A 22282-nucleotide genomic window follows, 5' to 3' on the forward strand; every position below is an offset into this window, starting at 1 on the left:
GTAATGCTATAGGCTGGAGGGAGGCAGCTGTTGCCATTATTTTATCCGCCAGCTCAGATACATCAGCGGCTTCACCCTTCCTGGAGAGGAAAAAAAAAAGATGAGACTTTCACCATCATCATAGACAAACAGCACTGAAAGAAATTTATCCAGAAAAAAGTGATATCAAATGGTACAGAAAAGTAGTATGTCCAGGACGCCTTCGACCTCAACCCAGGAGATCCAAATGGACATGTTTGACCATCATCCACATACGCAGGTAAGACCACAAGATCGTCCGATGTGAGGTGAAAAGAAGAAAAAAAACCTCATAAATATCAGTTTTATGGTATGAAAAAAGAGAAATGTGTGTTTTGACCACAATAGGTCCGTTTTAACTTCTAGAGATTAACAGGTTGTTCGGCTGTGGAAGTCTGAAACGACGGAAGCTGCGCGTCAGATGTGGCAAAAACGAAATGTTTTCACTGTTTTGACTCTTTTATTTTTCATCATTGTTCTGAATATCATAGTTCGCGTGTGTTTTGCGCAGTTGTGTAATCAAACAAGGCTCAAACGCTGTCCAATAGAGCCACACCTTTGTTTAAGTAACCTGCAATTAAAGAGCTTCCGCCCTCGAGAAGAGTTAAGATAATATTTATAGAAGGGACATTTGATGGCTCAAACAATAATATCTGTCAAGAAGTATTAACTTATTCGTTTTAGTATATGGAATCTATTTTTACACACTGGAAACTTTTTAAAAATACTTTTAAATATTCTCTAAATGCTTGTGTCTCCTCTTATGATCCTGTCAGTCTGCAGAACCTCTTACCCACAGTGGTGATTTGAATGCAGTGTGTGTACTGTGGGCATGTGTACTCCTAACTCTTTAAATCCAGAAAAAAAATGAAGATGAAAATATCTAGAACAAACATGCCCACGCTGAGCTCAGTCATTGTCTCTCTAGAGAAGAAAAATAATGGAAAAAAGCAACAAAAAACACCTCACAGAGACGAGTGTTATTCAAATCATGCCAAGTCCTGCTCTCTCCTCTTTACTCCCACTCCTTTCAGCTCCCTCTTATCTTGTTTCCTTGCTCCTCCGAGTGTCCCGCTCTGTTCATTCTGCTCTCTACATCTCACCTCGGCGTGTCTGTTTTTAGACATCTTTTTCTGCTGAGAGGATTTGGTGGAAAACAGATGGACAGCTCTTTGTTGAGCCCAGGCATAAGGGGTCTGTGTGTGAGCGTCCAGCCCCTCTGATTGATCAAATCTCTGCTGTTTGGAGACGAGCAAATAAAAAAAACAAAAACAAACGTGGTTTTGGCATTGAGGAGGAGACGGCCTGACTTCTTTGCCACGAGAAAAAACCATATATGGACGAGTCGAGGACTCATCCCAATTCAGCGCTTGGGGGTAACTTAGATTAAAGATCATGTCTGCTGAGTGCAGACGGTCAGATTGCAGATCAGCTTTAGAGTCTGTGAGCTAAATAATTTAGAGGATTCTCCTTAAAAAAATGTCTCACTTCTAAGTTATGATGCTGTGCGCCCTGCCACCCATTGCCTTCTCAGTTTCGCGCCTCTCTGCTGACACGCCCTCTTTAATTTATACTCTTAATCTGGGAGGATGTTTACCAACAGGAAGCCTCCCTTCCTTACTTCCTCTGGCATTTCTCTGCCCTTTTCCGACAGGAACCTGCTCCGAACGGTGCCACACATCCTCCTAAACTGGTGTGCTTGCTCCTCCACTGCAACTTCTAATAAACCATACTTTTAATGATTGTCTTATAAACGTTGGGTTGGAGCTTCATGGATCTTCATCCTAATGGTTCTTCAGATTGAATATACGTCACTTTTGTTGAATTATGCAGCAGGGGAAGCCATCCAGACAATCTGTGTGCCCAAACAAGTTTAGAATTGCAACAAATCGGTTTAAGTCAGGCTTTAGCCTTCTAACAGTGATCTTTGCAAATGAAATTAACTTTATTTGTACAAAGTATCACTTTCAGTGTCATTGACATAAGTTGTCAGGCAACATATGTCAAAAAATATTTTGGATTTTTAGAATAAAGGTGTATTTTAAGTCACTTGAATTGTCTGGACCATTCTAAGCCAGACTGTTCTGTTCCCTATTGCTCGGTGGAAATGAGGCTCAAATGTCCAGTATTAGTCTCAGTAACAATAATAAGAAGAAAAGAAAAAAGTCAAACGTATCCACGATTTTTTTAATTTTTGTATTTAAGATCAGTTTTAAATGTACGCAAATAAAGAAATCTGGCTAATCCGAGTTTAGTCGCTCTAGCTGTACTTTAAAAATGTCAAGGTAAGGAACCAACAGATCAAATAACAAAAACAAATAATAACTGTAAGAAAACACCATTCTAATATTAACAGTGTGAAATAGAAAGACTCCCTTTTTATTTAAGAAATTAGAACAAAGACTGTGTTCCTAGGAATATTTGATCTTCTTCCAGCATTTATTATTCTTTTTGTTTTGTTTTTTGTGGGAAATAATTTCAAATTGAGGCACATCAGGAGTGGAGCTTCTGAAGACCACTATGCACTGTAAGATTCTTACTTCAGCTTACAGTTACAGAGGACAATACAGGAACAGAGAGCAGTTGGTGGGGAAAAAATAAAGATGCATTCATGCAGGAAGTGAAGCTGGATTTACGTGTGAGCAGTTATCAAGGGGGAAACAGAAGGAATAATACCAAAAGATAACTGAAAACTGGAGGCAGAATGAGACAAAGATGCACCAAAAAGCCGTGGAGGAATAGAAATATTCCTTAAGCTTTTTGTGGTTAGGATCTGTATTTTAAACTGTTCATCAGTTCCAGTGCAAGATTCTACAAAACTGTAAAGCAGTTTTGCTAAAATTTTTCCAACTTTAGATCAGAAAAACTTAGATCGAGCAGCAGCTACAGACTATAGATATCGTATTTATTGCAGTGCTTTGATACAACAGAACCCCATCAATTTCAATAACAGACCTGAAGATGACCGATGATTTGTCCATAAAATGTTCTGTTAAAAAAACTCTTCATGCAGGAGATAAAAGGTGTTTTTAAAGATCGTTGGACACCTTTTTCAGTCCGTGTAGGTGGACAGATTTGCAACAGAGATGTCATGCTCTATTTTTGTATCCGGGCAGTCAAAAGTACAGTTGCCCGTGAGCATGTTTGACAATGCATCATCGCCTATATTCTGTCTAATGTTAAAAACTACAAATCAAACTTACAAAAAAACTGCTTTTGCTGTTGGATGAAAGTCAGTTTTTACTTTATACGCATTCTTGATTCGATTTGAATGGTTTATTTCAAGCAATCAAAGCAAGAATAATGCACAAAACGATACAATCGGCAGTCATACATTCGTACAAAGACATATCAAACTTTTAATAATTAGACATTAAATTAAAGATTGCTTGAAAGGGAGTGGAAGGAAGCGAACTTATAAAATCCCACCCCTGTTCTACAGTAATCATTTTCATTACATGCTTTAGCATTATCTGGGATTCTCTCCCAGCAAAAGTCATTAAAAGGCCATTAAAAGTAGTCGGTATGTAGTTTACTGAAATATCATAGCTTTCAGATGAATGCATTCAAGTAGATGTTGGACTGTTTTCTGAGGTTTTTGGAGTGTTTCTCCTTTATCTGTTCACCCTGAGAGCCTCTTTGCTGCTGTCGCTCTCTGCCTTTGCTCCATCAGGTCATGTTTGTTTAAATGTAGGTGGGACAGCTTTGGTGGCTTTACTGAGCGTCACATGATATAAAGGAAAAACACAGAGTCCAGGATGATCTATTTTGTGAAAAATAAATGTGATATGAGGGTTTTCCTCTGGACCTAGATAGACATAATGGGCTATCTGGATAGACCTCTTGATCTGCTCTAGTGGGCCATAACCCCCCATACTTAAAATGAAAAATGTGCTTTATATGGTTTAACTAGTGAAATTCTATGCCAGCAATTCTCTTCTCACCTGCTGACTGCCAGAAAATTTGATTATTTGTTATTTTGTAACCATGACAATGTGGGCTCATAATGCAATGTGGGACTCTGCCCAGTGTGGATGGATGAGCCATTTGCCTGAGGTCTGCCAATCAGATTACAAAGTCCCGGTTTGCATCGGGACATAAAAAATGACAATGTTCATGGACACAGTGGGCATATTTTCTCTGATCCACTTCCTCTGTGGTCTGGCTCTCTTGCTGCTCTGTCCCCGGCTCAATCTGACAGCTGATTGCGCTCCAAAGCCGGCACAAGTGCTCTCTTCCAGAGATGGAGATTTCTGAGAAATGTGTCGGTGTAGTTGTTGCAAATTTACAGCTTTAGGCTCAGTTTTTTCTTTTGTCTTTCTTCTTACTTTCAGGGAAAATACGCCAAGAGAAAGAGTCGGTTTAAGCGCTCGGATGGGAGCACCTCCTCTGACACCACCTCCAACAGCTTTGTGCGACAGGTAAAATTTATTGAAAGTTAAAAAAACAAAAATATTAAATGCTTTTATGTTTTAGTTTTTGGGGCAAAACTTAAATACAATTTAGAAATCTACAAAAGATTTTTCACATTTTTAAGTTCCATTAAAAAGAAAAACTTGATATAACAAATACAATGTATTTGTGTATTAATTTTTAAAAAAAATTGGAAATAAAACTGTCCAAAAAGTTGTCATTCTGATTTATAGTGCATCAGTTATTCAGCATTTGTGGGTTTCAGTAATTTTTTGTATAAACTGACATTAAAGTCCTACTCTGATCGTCTTTTGGGCTATTTTTAAATCAGTGGTCTTTCATAATATAGTTATGCATTTTTTAGCACAAAAGAAAAATACAACTGTCATTAACTAGGACATACTATCATCATTTTGATAAAGAAATACTCAGAAATGCAATTTTGAGCTTAATTTTCCTAACATAAGTCTTCCATCATCAGAAAAATGTCACAAGAACATGTTAAAAACCAGATTTTCATTGTAGTGGGTTTGTAACACTCTATAAATAAGCAGCAAGTGTTCAAAACAAGATTACTTAGGAATCAGAAGATTTTGGCTTCTTTGACTACTTTATTTTATAAATGCAAATATACATCTGTATATTTATAAATATTTTATTCCCTTGAAAAACTGACATTTTTATAATCTAATAAAAGTTCAGCTTGAATCAAAAGGTCTCTGCTGAACTTTAACAGAGGGAAAAAATTGGATTACGTTGCTAAATTTCCAACTTTTATTAAGATCTCTAATATATGTTACACCTTTACTGTTAGTTAGTCTCTGTGAAAAATGGACAAATGTACATAAAAGGCCAACACAGATTTTATTTTTTCCCACCATTTTAAACAGATTAGTACTTAATTGTTTATTTTCCATATACATTTAGTTTTTACATTTAGTTTAGTTTTGTTCAAAACTGCTGCTTATTTTAAGTTTTTTTTTTTTTAATATTGCTGATCACCCTTCAAACCATTACGATGATTGCATCTTTAAAAGCATTTAAAGGTCTCAACCGTACTTCACAACACAGTAAAAACAAAAACGTATTCTCCGTTTTGTGAAGTTTTGTTCCTCTGATATTTTCTGTTGTCACTGTTGAGTGTTTCTGTGTCCCTTATTTCATTTTCAGCACAAACCTTTTGTTTGTCGTCTCTTTTGAGATCGATGCGTCTCTTTTCTCTTTGCCTGTTAGCGTCTTGGGCCTTCCACTGACTAAACCCCTTTGATAGCATCACTATAGTGAACCCCTGGTGACCTCAGCTGCACAGCTTCATTGTAAAAGAGTTGGAGCGGCGCTTCACGAGGAGAGATTTCCCCAGGGCCAGTGATGAGCATCACTCATTAGGTGCTAGACCCGCCACCTCCTCTGACCTTGGATCACCTCTTTCTGTCAAATCTGCAGGTAGTTTTCATCAGCAGAGATTTAGTTTCCTCCTCATATAGGAAAATGATGCCACAACACAGCAGCCGTCGTCTGGATGTGATATTTCTCTGGCCGTGCTGTCTTGTAGCTCACCCCCCTCCCCTTTCCAGATGACCTCTTCATTTGCGAGAGGAAATGATGTGCCCCGTGCTGAATGTCATTTATTTGTTCAGCCCGGGTCTTGCTGTTGGTTAAAAGCATCCCATCTCTGTGTCGAACACGGGGAGCTGAACCTTCCTGTGGTTTCTAAAGGTTAGCTGTGTTCTCACTTGCACCCCTTCCCACTGCCTTGTCCTTTATTACCTCTGCAACTCGGGGTGGAGAAGGAACCACATGATCCGCATCCTGCAGGTGGGAGAGCTGCTATAATCCCCCACACTGTTTAAGAAGCAGATTACGCACTGTAAAAAGAAAAAAAAAAAGGAAAATGTTTCCTTAAATTGTGTTTTTGAGTCGTATTAGTAATGTGGGGAAACAGGGGGCGGGGTCACACATGTTTTAGAGACTGTTTCAATCCTGGAAAAAAAATAAAAGCGGGGGGTTATGCGAGTGTCAAATGGGTTCATCCACATCCAGCAGATATTCACCGATACAACTGAAAGCAGACCCCTGTAGAAGCTTTACAGTCTCACACACGCCCACACAAGCGTGCAGCACACGCACACACAAATACACACGCGCACACCAGAGCCACAGTCAACCAACAGTGGAGACGGCTGGTACACTCGGCCTGGTTTCTATGGTAACCAGGCTGCTGAATCTCATCCCCCTGCACGCAGGCAAAGTGGGATGGAGAAATGAAGCAGAGGCCGTTTAGATGGAATTGTGTTTGCTTGTGTGTTTTGTTTGTGTGTCCGTGTTGGTGGGGGTAGTAGGCAGGGCCGGATTTTGTGGCTGTGCTGCGTTCAACTTCAGCGTGTGTGCTGCAGCAGCATGCACATGGAAGCTCGTTTCCTGTTGATCTTTTCCTTTCCTTCACTGTGGCATGTCTGGAAAGAGGCAAAAGATGAAGAATCAACAGAAGCAATCAGTGGGTATTTTGCCCTCACACAGAAGCTTTTTTCAGAGGACCCGAAGGTCCAGAGTAATGCTGCTCTTTCTCTGCTAATAAGACAGTCTAGACTGAAAGAAAATGGCACTAATGTTCTGCCTAACCATCAGAGAACACAATACCAAGATCATAATAATCCTAGATTTTAGTAGTTTCTGCAGAAGATAAATACTGAAATTCATTTAAAAAAAGATACTTTTACTGATTATGAAATTCATTTTTCGAGTTATCTTTATTATTTTTAAGGAAAGTATGCAGTGAACATAGATTCTTCTTACTGTATATCTATTATCGGAACCATAGAAGTCGGGCCAGGCTTGGCTGGCTCACACAGCAGATGCTTGGAGTTCAGATAACAGTCCAGAATCCCAGCAGAGACCCAGATGCCGCCATGTCTGATGACAGAGGGAGATCTACAGCTTGTAGATCTGTGAGCATCTCTCCGTTCTGTCATCCCTTTTCTGCTGGTTGCATTTCACGTACTAATAAAAAGGAGGTTGGAGAAGTTTGGGGGGAAGAAAGCCTCGTTGGTGTCAGAAGTCGCCCTCTAGTGGAGGGTCCATTACCACTCTTTCAGCCACACTCCTTTGGCTTTCACCTCTTTATTCTGAGTTCAAAAGTGTGTTCTTGCAATCCCCATAGAAGAGAGGGATCATAAGATGACCGTTTCAAAGACTGGAGTTTGAGCTGCAACATTCAACAGGTTCCAGTCATCAGGGGCTTCAAAGCGCCTTCAGCGCTCAACCACTGACTGACCCTCTGTCTCTAAGCCAGAACAGAGGACGGGACGGAGCAAAAGACAGAGGAGGGGGGTTTCCTTGGGCACTGCCCTCCTCCTCTCTCACGTCAGCTGGGGCATTGAATGGCTGCATACCGAGCCCTCTCTTGGTCTCAGTGTGTTCATGTCCCTGTTTCTGCCCGGCCGGGGCTAAATATATTTCCCCAGATTGCAAATGTAGCACAAGTACTGCAATCTGACCCCCAGTCAGCTCCAGCTCCTTTCCTTTACACCAGGTTCACGTTCCTCTGGGTTGTGGAGGTTGGCTGGTGGGTGGGTGTGTGTGGGGGGGAGCTTTGGGAGAGTGCTCTCTTAGTTTCACACATACAGCACCCTCTTTAAGCTTTCTCCCTTATCGTACATACTCCACACACACACACACACACACACACACACACACATGCACTTGTTTAGCTAACGGGCAGATATCTCTCACATACTTTCACACAGACACACACACACACACGCACATTCACACACAGCCATTACTCTGTCTGTGCAGCCTGGCGTTGCCCCCTTGGTCTGCCGTGGTGCGGCCAGCTTGGCAAACAAGGTATGGAGAGGACTGAGAGAATTCCAAGGCCTGTAATGGTAAGAAGGATCTGGATAAATCCACAAGCTCTGCATGTTTGGCTGCACTGGACTAACCTGGGAGCTGGTTATGCGTGTTTCTCTCACCCATAAAAGGACCGACTTTTGACAGCTTCGCTGTGAGATTGGACGTTAGAACTTATTCTGCCATGTCCCCCCGTGCCTGCTGGTTTTTGCGCCTCTACTTCGCCGCCGCTCTTCCGGCTGGACTTCCATTTTGGTCCGGGCCACAGCTGCTGGGAAGGCGCTGTGTTTTTAATTAGACTTCCAGTCCCGCTGGATGCCTGCGCTGCTATGCACCCTGCCTGTCCAGCCGTGCCGGCACTGTGGCCATTTCAGGGGGCTTTTCTCACTGCCGCTCCCGGGTCTACTTATAGAGACAGAGAACTCCAAAAGTTGTTAAATCAAGAATTCACGCTATTCTTTTTTGCACTTAATGTACTATTTAGACTAACCTTTTAATAATAAAAACAAATATATATATATAAAAGAATTATCCTGCAAATAATACATTTTTTAAATATAGTTTGATTTAATGTCCAAATATTTGTGAAGTTTTAACTGTATCATCGGTTTAAACAGTTAAAAGGTTGGATGTAAAAAGGTTTTCACAGATTTTAACAAGGGAGGGAAAATTATTCCTTGAACTAGATACTCAAGAACTAAGTGTGACTAATGTCATTTTGAATCATAAATCTTAGTTCTGTCATGACATCCAAGAACACCCCACCCCCCATATGAATAAAACATGGTAATGTTATCTAGTGGCTGATTTTTTTTTTTTTTTTTTTTTTTTTTTTTTTTTTTTTTTTTTGCTCTTAATGTAGTAATTAACAGATTTTCTTGGATTCCCTCCTCTTTGTAAAAATGGGAGTTTCTGCTCAGTTCAGTCCGTGACTCATCTTTCTGATCAGAACCACGCTGCCCAGGCGGTTGCCATGACGCTGGTGTGACAGAGCAAAGGAATATGGATCTTTACAGCCACCAGCTCAGAGCTTCAGGCAGAAAGTCTGTCCTTTTGTGTATGTGGCTGTGCTGCAGGACGTATATTCTGTTTGCGCTCCTTCTTCTCCAGCATTTCCTTTGCTCATCTTGTCCTGACTGAGTTAATTTCCTTATGCGACGGGAATACACAGCGAGGCTGTGGCTCCACGGCTGGAGCCTTCCAGTTGGCTCTCACAGAGATGTTTTGTTCTACTCTGAAGTGTGAGCAGACAGCAGCTCCGACACTCGCATCCAGACAAAAATTATGTTTTCACTTTCTTTTTTAATTTTCACAGCCTCTCATGTGCAAAGTGTGAAGATATTTTTACCTGTTTAATTATCAGGGCTGGAGTTGTTAGCTCGCTGATGGAAATAGAGTCTTAGTCATGCGCTCTGAAGCCTGTCAACATCTGCTTGCGGAAGTTTAAACTTTGTTCTCTGACTTAAACACAGAACCAGTGTGGTGACGACGCTTTTATGTTTCCTGAAGAAAATCCTCCAAGAGGATCTTTACCAATTGGGGTGCAGGAAATAAATCCTGTAACTTGCTCAAAATCTTTAGTTCATCTCTCAAAACTAAGTCTTTATGTCATTGAACATGTCAGTGCCATCAGAATGTCTAGTCCTTGTGTCATTGTCTATGAACAAGACAGTCAAATTACTTAGTCATCAAATCAAATCAAATCAAACTTTATTTATAAAATAGCGCTTCTCATGCACTTTGTGCAGCTCGAAGCGCTTTAACACTAAAAACAGTAAACACACAACATTACAATAAAAACCCCAACCCACCCTTCACCCTTCCCACTCCCCTCCATTAAACCACATGACCCATGGCTCCCACGTACAATGAAATATGACTATGTAACTGTAAAAGAATAAATAAATAAATAAATAAAAAAACAAGTATGGCTTAGCTCTGCTGTGAGGAAACAGTATCTGGGAATCCTTTCATACCAGGAGCCAGCCCGGCCACCGGAACATCGCCACAGTGCCCACCCAGACCGGAACAACACCGGGGTCCCCCTCACAGCCAAAAGCTGTAAAATTAGACCCCAGCCGCCCCAGCAAGGGCAACAACTGCAGCAACAACCGCTGACCAAGCCGGCAATCCCTGGAGGAAAAGATCCCCTCAAGAAACACTGGGGCTAAAATCATAAGATGCTAAAATTAAAAACATAAAAAAGAAAAAAACATAAAATTGAAAATAAGATGCATAAAATTAAAATAAATACATAAATAAAATAGCCTATACTAAAACTAATAGAATAAATTAGCAGTTAAAATCAACTAAAAGCTAAATTAAAAAGGTGGGTCTTGAGCCTCTTCTTAAAAACCTCTACTGTCTCTGCGGCCCTGAGTCTCTCCGGAAGGCCGTTCCACAGGCGAGGACCATAATGGCAGAACGAAGCCTCACCATAAGTTTTGGTCCTCACCTTGGGAACAACTAAGAGGCCAGTACCGGAAGACCTCAAGGTCCGCGAGGGCTCATATTTTAAAAGAATATCATTTAGATAAGAAGGCCCAAGACCATAAAAACATTTATAAACCATTAAAAGAATTTTAAAATCATGTTGTCAATATAACTGTGTACTTTAGAGGGAGGTTCTGATGTAAACTATGGCTAAAGTTTGGATGACAATTATTGTAAAATGGAAGTTACACCTTTTTTGTGTGATTGCAAGAGAGTGGACAAGATTCACATTTACACTTTTATTGTTCTTCTTGTAATTTGTTGACAGACCATGCCATACCAACGTAGAAAAAAAACACTGCAAACAGTAACACAAAGGGAAAAAAAGATAGGACAATATTCTGTACAACAGTACAGGCAGTGCAGTAGGAATTGGTGTGGTCTTCCTACACCTCTTGTCGTTCCTGTATGTTAGGCCACAAATTTTCATCCACATCACAGCGAATATCCTCTCTTGCAATGCAGCGAAATATGTTTGTCACATTATGACAACTTGGTCAACCATTTTGCAGTTCATGACTTATACGATGAACCAATGACTAGGTGTTTTGAGGAGTAAGACTATTGCATAGTGAACTATATAATACATTTTGATCAACATGACATAAACAATTGATAATGTAGCAAAGAGCAGAGAATTGTACATAATCATTTGCATGGATGTACCAAAGCAATTGGAACTTGTTCAAAGAAGTGAGAAACTGCTTATATGATGGGCACAAGTGACATCATGATGTGAAGATTGAACAAATGGTTTTGGGATTTCCTTCTGATCTGAGAATTGTACTAAAGCGACTGAGAAAACCTGTATTTGACACCAAGTCTTTTATATATCAGAATAGAGCTGTGAAAGAAAAAGGCTGGAATCAGGATTTGCTAAATTTGCACCGCTTTGACATTTCTCATCAAGCCTCTTCCAACTGTAGGTGGCAGACATGCGCTAGTAAACAGTAGCAAAAGAAAAAAAAAAGCCCCTCCATTCTGGTCCAGTGTGAACACCATTAGCTAAAGGTGCATTCAAAAACCCGTGTTCTTCAGCTCACTGACACAACTGAAACATGCAGATTATTGGAGACTGCATATCACTCTGATCATCTTTTGGTCTATTGTAAATTCGTTCCCAGCTGTCTTGTAATTATGATGATGCCGATTTAGGCTAAATCAAAAAACCTGCGTTGCTGTCTAAGACATCGTTTCTGCAGAGCGGCAGGGTTTAGTAGAAAGTTGTCTTTAAGTTGTGGGCAGAGAGCTCTCTGTTTACATGCTCTCCCGCTAACTTACCGTCACTCATACCCTAAACTTCATTTTACCATTGCAACAAAAGTGGCGAGCAATATTGTAGCTATCCAGCCGTACAGTTTTGAGCCAGATTCCAGATCGGACGAGGAAAACGAAGACGAAGATGGATCTAGTCGACTATGTAGAGAGTTTGTGGCCCACCCAGCGCATTTTCTACCTAACAAATGTGATTTTTTTTTCCAAACAGCATTTTTTTCAACTGCTGAGCTTAATTTCCTTTGTGTATGTCCTCCCTTAGAAAATCGGCACAAGAACATGTTAAAAACACCAAAAACACCATTTTCATCAGAGGGGGTCTTCAAGGCACATTTAAAAAATTTTTTTTTAGCCTGAAAACATTTTATTGTGAAAACCAATCAACGAAGAGTTCTGAATACAGTTGCAGTTTTTAATGTTTTGACAATTAAATGAAATGTATTAATGTTATACATGTGAAAGGTGTATTAAGTATTCAAAGTTTTTCAAAGCCAGACTCTTTTAAGGATATGTCCTATATGTGTAAGGTGGTATTGTATCGTTCAACTCTCGCCAACTCGCAGCCCTGCTATCAAGACTAAATCTATCATTTACATTTTAAATGGTCCTTCTCACTCAGCTGCTTGCTTTTTTTTATGATTTCTTTAAATAGCCTTCTTGCTTCTTATGAACTTCAACTGGTTCCCTACAGGTCAACGCTTTTCTGTCTTCATTATGCAAAGCACTTGCCATTCTGCCCTCTTGCCTTATTGTGTTGCATCCCTCCATTCCTTATTTGCCCCATCCTCTCAGCTCCATTTATTCGTTTTCAGCTCTCCCAGCCATAAATTCATCACTGTGACAGCCACAGTTGAGAAAATGGAGGAGAAAGGTTTTGGAGAATTTCTTCTAAAAATGTATTTCTGTGGTTTTCAACAAGGCCTCCCACTTGTGGAGACGTTATCAATTCGTCCCCTGGTGGAAAGCTTTTATGCTGCCACCTTTTTTCCTTTTTTCATGTTATTGAATATTGATTTCTGTGTGTTCTTTCCTTCTCCGTGCAGCCCTTGCTGGCAATCTGTAACAAGCTGCAGTGATGGTTACTATGACACTGCAGGGTCTCAGCTGTGGCCGGGCCAATAGGAAAGCAGTGTTGCCATCAGGTGGCCTGTAGCTATTTTAAACAGGAGATGTATGTGAAATGAAGCAAGCAGCTAATTTAGAGATGCCACCTAATGACATCAGAGAGAAGATGCGAGGGCGAAGATGAGGAAAGTGACAGAAATCAAATGAATGGCAGCATCTTCTCCGCCTTTCACAGCAGAATAGACTTCTTCTAAGGGTTACCTCATTGTTTCTATTATCTTTTTCTTCTTTGACAGCCTAGTATTGACTTCTGTGTCGCTCGTTGACTTTTTTTTCTCTGGTTTTGTGTGTATGATGTGAGTCAGTTGGACAGATGACTCAGAGACACAACCATAGGCACACAAACCGCCATCGCAGCTCCCTCCTACTCCCTATTGCTGCATAAGTGACCCGTAGTGGTAAACTGGTTAGTTCAAGGAGGTTTCTGACGTCGTTGCTCCATCTTTTCTTTTCTGTTATCATTCCTGTGAGCTCCCCGTCAACCTTCTTAGTTGGGGATCCATGTTAGTATGCACCTGTGTGTGTTCCCAAGATGATTCAGACACACACAAGCGTGGGCTGCTGTCCTCATTAGATGCTACTGACAGTATCATTCTTTTTACCTGAGTGGGATGCTGGCACAGAGAGTTTAAGTAAATAAAACAGGAAGTGTGACTGAGGTAGCACGCATCCGTACAACAAGTGGAACGATTGGAATTAACTTTGCTGCTTGTCGTTTTGTCTTAGATCACGCTGACATGGAACCACAAAAAGAGAGAAAAATCCTTCTCGTGTGTCCAAAGACTTGCACACCTGACATCAATGTTTAGCACAGGAGACTTTACTGTTCTACAGTTGTCTATGGCCATCATTTAGAGGGCAGATGGCTAAAATGAAATGGGTAAATTAAAATCCAAAAGTGGTGCTTGACTTGTAAACTAGTCCAAAAAATATCAACTTTGCTCAAATGAGATCCAAACTGAACACAGGCCTGAATTTCTTCCTTCAAACTTACAGATCCACTCCAATGAAAATTGTGTTTATGATGTTTTTAACATGTTCTTGTGGTATTTTTCTGATGATAGAGGTCATATATTCAAATCATTGTCAGGTTCAAAACTGCAGCGGTCTTTTATTTAAGTTTGTCATTTTTAGGATATAGTTTCTGCAGAGCGGCAGAAGTTCATTAGAATTTCGCCTGAGTTGTGGGTGCGACTGTTGGCACAGAGCAACCCCACCCCCTCTTACTGTCACCCAAAACAAAGCATTCCATTTACGCGCTCTCTCGTTAGCTTACAGCCCTTTATAACCCCAACACTACTGGTGCAATAACAATGTCTGGCAATATCTGAGCCATCCAGACATGCAGTTTTGATTCAGATACCAGCTCAGGCGAGGAAAACAAACACAGACATGGACCTATTTGTCTGCAAGTGGATGCATCACAATGAAGCGAAGCAGGAAGCTTGTGGCCCACTAAGCGTATTTTCTACGTGAGAAATACGACCTTTTTAAAAAAGCATTTTCTCGTCTGCTCCTGATTTGAATTAAGCAATACTCAGAAATGCAATTTTAAGCTTAAATTTCTTCATAAACGTCCTCTGTCGTCAGAAAAATGCCACAAGAACTTGTTAAAACACAGAAAAACATGATTTTCTTTGGAGTGGGTCTTTAAGTGCTTAGCTTTTATAAAATTCTCCTTTGCATGTCAAACTATTTTTTTATCCTAATGGAAAACTGAAGATTATACAAAAAAGTTTGTTTTTATACACTTATAGATCTTATTCCAAGCTTTTTTCTAACTTCTTAATTCCTTGCTTCAAATCATTTAGCTCAACATTTTAAGTTGAGGTTAAGTGAAGTGGTATAAAAATAAACTTTGATTAATTGTCTGTGAAGTGGCAACACTGAGGCAACTATATAATTTTTATACTATGAAAGTAAATGCTATTACTACTGTGTATATACACAATCTTAACCAGAAAATATCAACATTTAATCCCCAACCTTCATGTCTTTGGTAATAACTCTGTAGTTCATTGTTTAACATCTTAATAGACAGGGCTGAGGGAATTCTAACACTTGTTCATTAATCATGAAAAATCCACAGCTCATTCAGTCTTCCTTACTCATTTACTGTCCTCTGTGATGTCATCAGTGCTGGGAATTTTTAATCAACATTGCATATGCCGTTTGTCATCTTTGTACATTCTCACCTCTTTTTTTAAATCCTACGTCAAGTGAGTCACAACTTCTGCCTGGCACTCGGCTGTCCACATTCTTGCGAGTGCCTCCCACAAATTTCAGGCAGCCCATCGGCTCAGAGAGGGAAAACTGTAACGAGAAAAGGAGTGGGATTGTTATATAAATTAAGCACCGTAACTCTTCAGACACACGGGCTGAATCGCGGGCTGCACAGGAGGTGCAGGTTTTTATTGTGGTACGAGTGTCTCCATCAGGGTCAGCATGTGAGGGTCAAGTTACCTTGCAGGAGCGTTGGAAACTGTAGCCACTTCATGAGAAATGTATATCCTTCCATTGGTCATTTTTTAGCCCCCCTCCTCTGCCAATGTTTCCGTCTGTTCGTTATACTCCCACACAAAGAGGCTGTTGAACTTCTGCATAAAGATTGAAGTCACCCGTGCGGCGCTGTAGTGAACACAGCAGCCTGTTTTTATGCACCCTACCCACCTCATATTACAAAGAGTCAGCTTACATACAGTATGAAAGGCCGTTCCCCTTTTGTGATTATGTCGGTTTCACTTCTTGAAGCGGTCTTAACAACTCCGGATCAGTATTCATGCATGACTTTCGGGTTGCAAAGGAGGGCAGGCAGCGGTCTAATGAGGAGACGGGATGAACAAACAGGTCTTATCCAAATTAAATGGGTTTTTTCTTTCGCCCAGAGAGAGTTTTGATTCTTTGATGCTCGCATCATTTTGATGCTCGCATCACTCTCATCACTCAGCGGTTTGTTCCTTTTCCTTGTTTTGTGACTTTGCTGTGCATTTCAGGGCTCTGCGGACTCCTACACCAGCCGGCCGTCAGACTCGGACGTGTCGCTGGAGGAGGATCCCGAAGCTCTGAGGAAGGAGGCTGACAGGCAGGCTCTTGCCACACTTGAGAAAGCAAAGGTACAAGATGATTGCGGACTTATTATCCAGCAATGTTTATTTATTTATTTATTTTGTCCTTATATGTTTTTAACTAGCTTTTTTTTCTCCCCCCCATCATGCCTGCAGACCAAACCAGTGGCATTTGCCGTGCGCACAAATGTCGGCTACAACCCAGGCCCCAACGACGATGTTCCTGTGCAGGGCATGGCCATTTCTTTTGAAGCCAAAGACTTCTTGCATATTAAAGAGGTTAGAATGACCCATCGTGTTTTTGTTCGTTTATGTAAAATCAAAGAATTCTTTCTAAATTTCATAACAAGGAGAACACACAGATTAGCCCTTCACGTTGACTGAAAAAGATGGTTGCAACGAAAACAAGGGTTCGTGTTTTGCAGCATTTTCCACCTCATCAAAACTCAAAAACAGGCCCATCATAAATGAATCAACAATATTTACCCAATTGGCAGACTTTCTGTAAAAAAAGAAAAAAAAAGAAAAACCTGGTAAGGAAAAAGGTCTTCCCAAAAATTCTTATTTTAAGAAAGAATTCGAGTCACTAAGACAGATTGTTTTGCTATTAAAAACAACTTTCTTAATAAGATTTCTTTTGCAAGAGAGAAAATAAGACTTGTAACAGAGGTCTTTTACAGTGTATAGCTAAACGAGTGCACTGCAAAAAGAGGTAGCCAAAAATAGTGAAAAAAACACTCAATATTATGAATGAATCACTAGAAAGTAGTAAAATTATCTGTCCATGCAGGAAGTATTTTTTATGTAACAAGAAATCCCATAAGAAATCAAATTCTAGAAAAAAGGAATTCCACATTCAAATAGAAAAAATAAGCTAAAAAGCAAACTGTTGGATAAAATTACTTCAGACTGAAGGTCATACACACCTATGAGTATTATTTTTGTGCTAATTTTAAGCACATTTCTTTTTGAGTGTTTATTTACCTAACTGTAGTTCTTATTGATTAAAGTTGGGAAAAAAACTAGTGTAGTAATTAAAATGACTCGTTTTAGAACAAAATGTGAACAAAATGACAATATGATCTTAGTTCAAGTTGGTCCATCTCAATAAATCTTCAAAATCTAAAACTAGCACTTTTTCTTAGCACATTAATCTAACTTTTTCTTCCCAAAATAATAAAGCCTACCTTGTGAACATATATTAAAATAACATCCTTGTAATTGAACCAAATATTACAGTGCAATTTGAGGATTTCATAATTCAACTTTTTTTCTGTTAATTATGGAGCAAAAGGAGTTGAACTCATTTTAATAATAATTTCCATATTCCCAGCTCCTAGTGAAACCAAAAATTCTCGACTGTGTTGATTTTGAGAAAAACTTGGAAAAGTGTAAAGCAAAGAGAAGTTAAAACAACGTAAAATAAATTTCTAAGCACAAGGTTTGAAATCTTTGTAACTATCAAAATTTGCAGTGTGGGTGTCGGGAGCAAAACATGCAGTACTGCACAAGCTCCCATTTTTGCTTTTTTCTGACTGCTGTCGGTTTGTTCTGCGAGCAGAAGTACAACAATGACTGGTGGATCGGGCGTCTGGTGAAGGAAGGCTGCGAGGTGGGCTTCATTCCCAGCCCGGTTAAACTGGAGAACACGCGTCTTCTGCAGGAGCAGCGGATGAGGCAGAACCGGCTCAGCTCCAGGTAACCATGTAGCCCCCTCAGCATCTGCAGAGCAAACAACTGCCTCGCTTCTTCAAACAGGTCAAACACGAGTCATGCCTCATTCAGCAGACGATGTAAAACATCCTTAAACAGGCCAAAGCTCCGCTGTGAGTCATTCTACTTCTCTGTGAAGTCACTGTTGGACACATCGGCCTCTTATTTATCTTTTTTTCCATAAAGATTCTTTAATATGTTGTATCTTTCTTAAATTACTCAGTTATTCCTTTTTTTTTTAAATCAAAACAGTAAATCAGGAGGAAGCTCTAGTCTGGATGTTGCCACGGGAACCCGCAGGCCCACCCCACCTGGCACAGGTGAGGTCACTGGCATGACTGCGATGTGTAATATGTCGATAATTGGTTAGTTACCCAGGAATGATTCAGAATCACAGGCTGCCTGGCTGAGAGGCTGAAGGGAGACGGGTCTTAGGAGGCCATCATTAGCACGCAGGGTGGGACAGAAATAGAGACATGAATGAAACGCTCTCATTAAACTTATAAAGTATGCTGGGCTTATAAAGTATGTTCATCATTGGGATGACAGAGCTGCCTTATGAAAGTAAAAATAATGAAATATAAAGTACTTATTCACTGAATAAAGCCTCAAATTTAGGGAGTTTATATCTCTTCAGTACACAGTGGTCCCTCGTTTATCATGGGTGGTACGTTCTAATAATAACCCGTGATAGGTGAAATACGCAAAGTGGACGGCTTTTTTTTTTTTTAAACAATAAGTACACATATTTTAAGGCTGTAAAACTGCTCACTACAGACATGAACCTTTTTTTAAACACTTTTTTTGACATTTTCACACTTTGTCAAACACGTCGGACGTTTTTAGCTTTGAAACTTTTGGTTTCAAACAAACAATGAGATACGATACACAGTTGTGATGCTCCATAGAATAACTCCTTAAATACATTTTTCCACCTTGTTTTGACCTTGGCTTTAATACATTTTTATTTTATTTCTACTCATTTGATCTTTGATATGAAACATAAAAACAGTTTCATCTCAATTTTTGTGATTGTTTTTTATTGTATTTGTATTTATTTATTTATTTTGGCAGTTAAAAACTGACAAAGTACTACTCTGAATTTAGTTTATTGGACAGTTTCAGGTTCATTGTGGAATTATTGTGTATTAAATAGAAAAAAATATATTTAAAATAAACAAAAAAGGCTAGAGTTGTTTTAAAAAGATAAAGAATATTAACCATTAGCAACAAAAATACATTTTAAAGATGGATTGAAATTCTAAAGTAGAAAAAATGGCTAAAAAAAGGCCAGGAGATGTTAAACACTCAAAGTTTAAACATTTGTTGAAAAGTTATCCTGGAATAATAGAATGAAACCAAATAGCTGAGATATAATTGTTTATTTAAATTAGGACAATGCATATTAATGAATCTTTTGGCATAGCTAGAGCATAAATGTGCCAGAATTGGAACAAAAGTAAAACTGCATCTGTTGTTCTAAGACAAATGCAGACATTGCAAGCAATGACAAACAAAGGGAAAAGCATACATCCTATACAACATACAACAGCACAGAGAAGACATGACCACAAAATGTTTACATTAAAAAACAAACACTCTGGATTTTATACCCATCAGGATCAGAATAGTTTATTTATCCCAGAGGGAAACCGCATTTTCAGCAGAGCTCCAATCACCAAATTTCAGCATAAACAAATAAAAGAAAAGAAAAGCTATGTCAAGCTATATGATGCCAATTGTCTATCTCATGAATACAGTTAGTTAAAGGTGGAGGAGCAAACCCAATTAAAACGTTAAAAATGAGATGGGCATTCAGATATGGCCAATAAGTTTCAAAAACCTTTAGGTTTTATTTACTGAAAATAGTGATACATCAAAGGATTTTCAGGTTTTTTTTCTTTGAATAGGAACTTGAGTGGCTTTAAATTATCAGATAGGTTAAATGTTTAAAAAGCATTGAATGCAAACTGGTTAACTATATGTCTAAAGGTTGATAAATTAGGTTTCATAATTGTAGAAAGGTTTTTCACATGATCTGGTGAACATATGTATTGAAATTTGTCTAAATTTTCTACAGCCAATCAGGATACAGAACACGATATTTAATACATTAAAAGAATCTGCGAGACAGAGAGAGCTGAACAGCATTATAGCGAGGGACCACTGTACTTTAAATCTTTCCAGGGGCATTTTTCAGATGCTTTTTAACTCATTCTGAGTGTTTGTGTATTAAAAATAAAGTTTCCTCCATTAGGATGATTGTTTTAGTCCTACACAGGTTAATTTTTGGTCTTTTGGAGTCGTCAGAATTTCTGTGATGATTCAAGTTCTTCTTCCTAAAAAGAACAGAAAAATCGTCATATTTATACGGTGGCCCAGAAGGGTCACAACACAACACATTAACTTTACACACAACACACTAACTTTACACACAACACACTAACTTTACACACAACAGATTAACTTTACACACAACACATTAACTTAACACACAACACATTAACTTAACACACAACACATTAACTCACAACACAACACAATAACTCACAACACAACACATTAACTCACAACACAACACAATAACTCACAACACAACACATTAACTCACAACACAACACATTAACTCATGGCCCAGAAGGGTCACAACACAACACATTAACTTACCTCACAACACATTAACTCACAACAGAAGTAAAGCAGCAATTGAAGTGCTTTTATTCTGAAATTTCTACTGGGCTGAGCAGCTAACTACCTAACAGAAAGTAATGTCACAGTGAGCTGTGGAGGGAGCTGCACGCGCGCTCCTCTCCTCTCCTTTTTTCCGCTCCGTCCTCTCACACAAGCACGTGCAGTCCCCAACACACAAGCACACACAGGACGGAGCGGAAAAAAGGAGAGGAGAGGAGCGCGCGTGCAGCGACAGAGGGGGGTGTCAGAGCGGAGGGAGGAGTGTGCGTTCATATTGTGTGTGTTTAGAGGAAGGAGAACCGTAGTACAAAGTTTCTGGCAACACTGCTGCTAGCTTCTCTTGTAGCAATAACATGCTCCCTCCACAGCTCACTGTGACATTACTTTCTGTTAGGTAGTTAGTTGCTCAGCCCAGTAGAAATTTCAGAATAAAAGCACTTCAATTGCTGCTTTACTTCCGTTGTGAGTTAATGTGTTGTGAGGTAAGTTAATGTGTTGTGTTGTGACCCTTCGTGGCCATGAGTTAATGTGTTGTGTTGTGAGTTAATGTGTTGTGTTGTGAGTTATTGTTGTGTTGTGAGTTAATGTGTTGTGTTGTGAGTTATTGTGTTGTGTTGTGAGTTAATGTGTTGTGTTGTGAGTTATTGTGTTGTGTTGTGAGTTAATGTGTTGTGTTGTGAGTTAATGTGTTGTGTGTAAAGTTAGTGTGTTGTGTGTAAAGTTAGTGTGTTGTGTGTAAAGTTAGTGTGTTGTGTGTAAAGTTTGTGTGTTGTGTATAAAGTTAATGTGTTGTGTTGTGACCCTTCTGGGCCACCGTATATTTACTCCCCAATCAAAAATCTAATTAAACCCACAATATCCTGTAATTTTATGACGACAGCCCTTTCAGTCCACCAACACAATTCATCTTCGGTCACCTTTCCTGTAGTCTGCTTGCTTTGCTGCTGTTTTTTCACATCTATGCTTCAGGTTTGGTTGCTTTCACACTGAATTCACTTTGTTCCCTGCTGTTCTAGTCATTACACCCTCTGTCTGCACTTTACTTCCTGGTAATCATTGCTGTCCTTTTTATAAACTCTTGTCAGCTTTTGTTCCCAGTTTAAATCACACTTATCACATTTTTCGATCGCAGCCTGTGTCATCTCTTACCACCTCCAGTATTCCTCTCACCCTCTTTCTTCTACTTGTTCTTCACCCTTTTGTGTCTTTTTTTTTCCTGTTTTCTCTTCACCTCATCCTGTTTTTTCTCCTCCTTCTTTTCTGTTCTGTGCCTCCGCAAACCCATCAGCTCACGTGGATATTTCCACGATGCCCTTTGACGCTGACCCCCTCGACCTGGAAGCCGAGGAGCCCCCTGAGTCCCAGGGAGAGCCTCGCTCCTCCAAGGGCATGTCGGGGAGCGTAACGTCCCCTCAGGCCAACGCCCACCGACTGCCCTTCTTTAAGAAGGTAACATTAGGGGTCCCAAGATGCCTTGCTTCCCTCTGCAGCATCCCTGCTCCTCAACCCCGCACTCACCTTTTTGAATACGGTCCTTCAAGCTTCCTATAAACTCCCTTCGCCACTGCACTTACATCCACTTTACCACCCAAATCTACCCCTACTTGGCTCCTCAAGCTCTGACCGTGATGGCCATGGCG

At 39.8% G+C, this 22282-nt stretch overlaps 1 protein-coding gene across 3 annotated transcripts in view; it reads left to right on the plus strand.

Annotated features, from left to right (window-relative positions):
- Positions 1-22282, plus strand: part of cacnb1 (calcium channel, voltage-dependent, beta 1 subunit) — a 35589-nt gene continuing 13307 nt past the window's right edge. The window contains exons 1-7 of one of the 3 annotated variants that reach the window (XM_011477914.4): positions 1-259; positions 4353-4439; positions 16167-16286; positions 16395-16517; positions 17800-17936; positions 18204-18271; positions 21931-22091. In XM_011477914.4, coding sequence (XP_011476216.1) covers positions 170-259; positions 4353-4439; positions 16167-16286; positions 16395-16517; positions 17800-17936; positions 18204-18271; positions 21931-22091 — 786 coding nt within the window. In that variant the 5' untranslated portion in view covers positions 1-169. Of the gene's footprint in view, positions 260-4352; positions 4440-8044; positions 8316-16166; positions 16287-16394; positions 16518-17799; positions 17937-18203; positions 18272-21930; positions 22092-22282 lie in introns of those variants that run through there. The other 2 variants (XM_004071267.5, XM_078951805.1) reach the window with 2 other exon arrangements.

This window comes from Oryzias latipes, chromosome 8, assembly GCF_053564925.1.
Source record: "Oryzias latipes strain Hd-rR chromosome 8, Olatipes_Hd-rR_3.1".
Taxonomy (NCBI): domain Eukaryota; kingdom Metazoa; phylum Chordata; class Actinopteri; order Beloniformes; family Adrianichthyidae; genus Oryzias; species Oryzias latipes.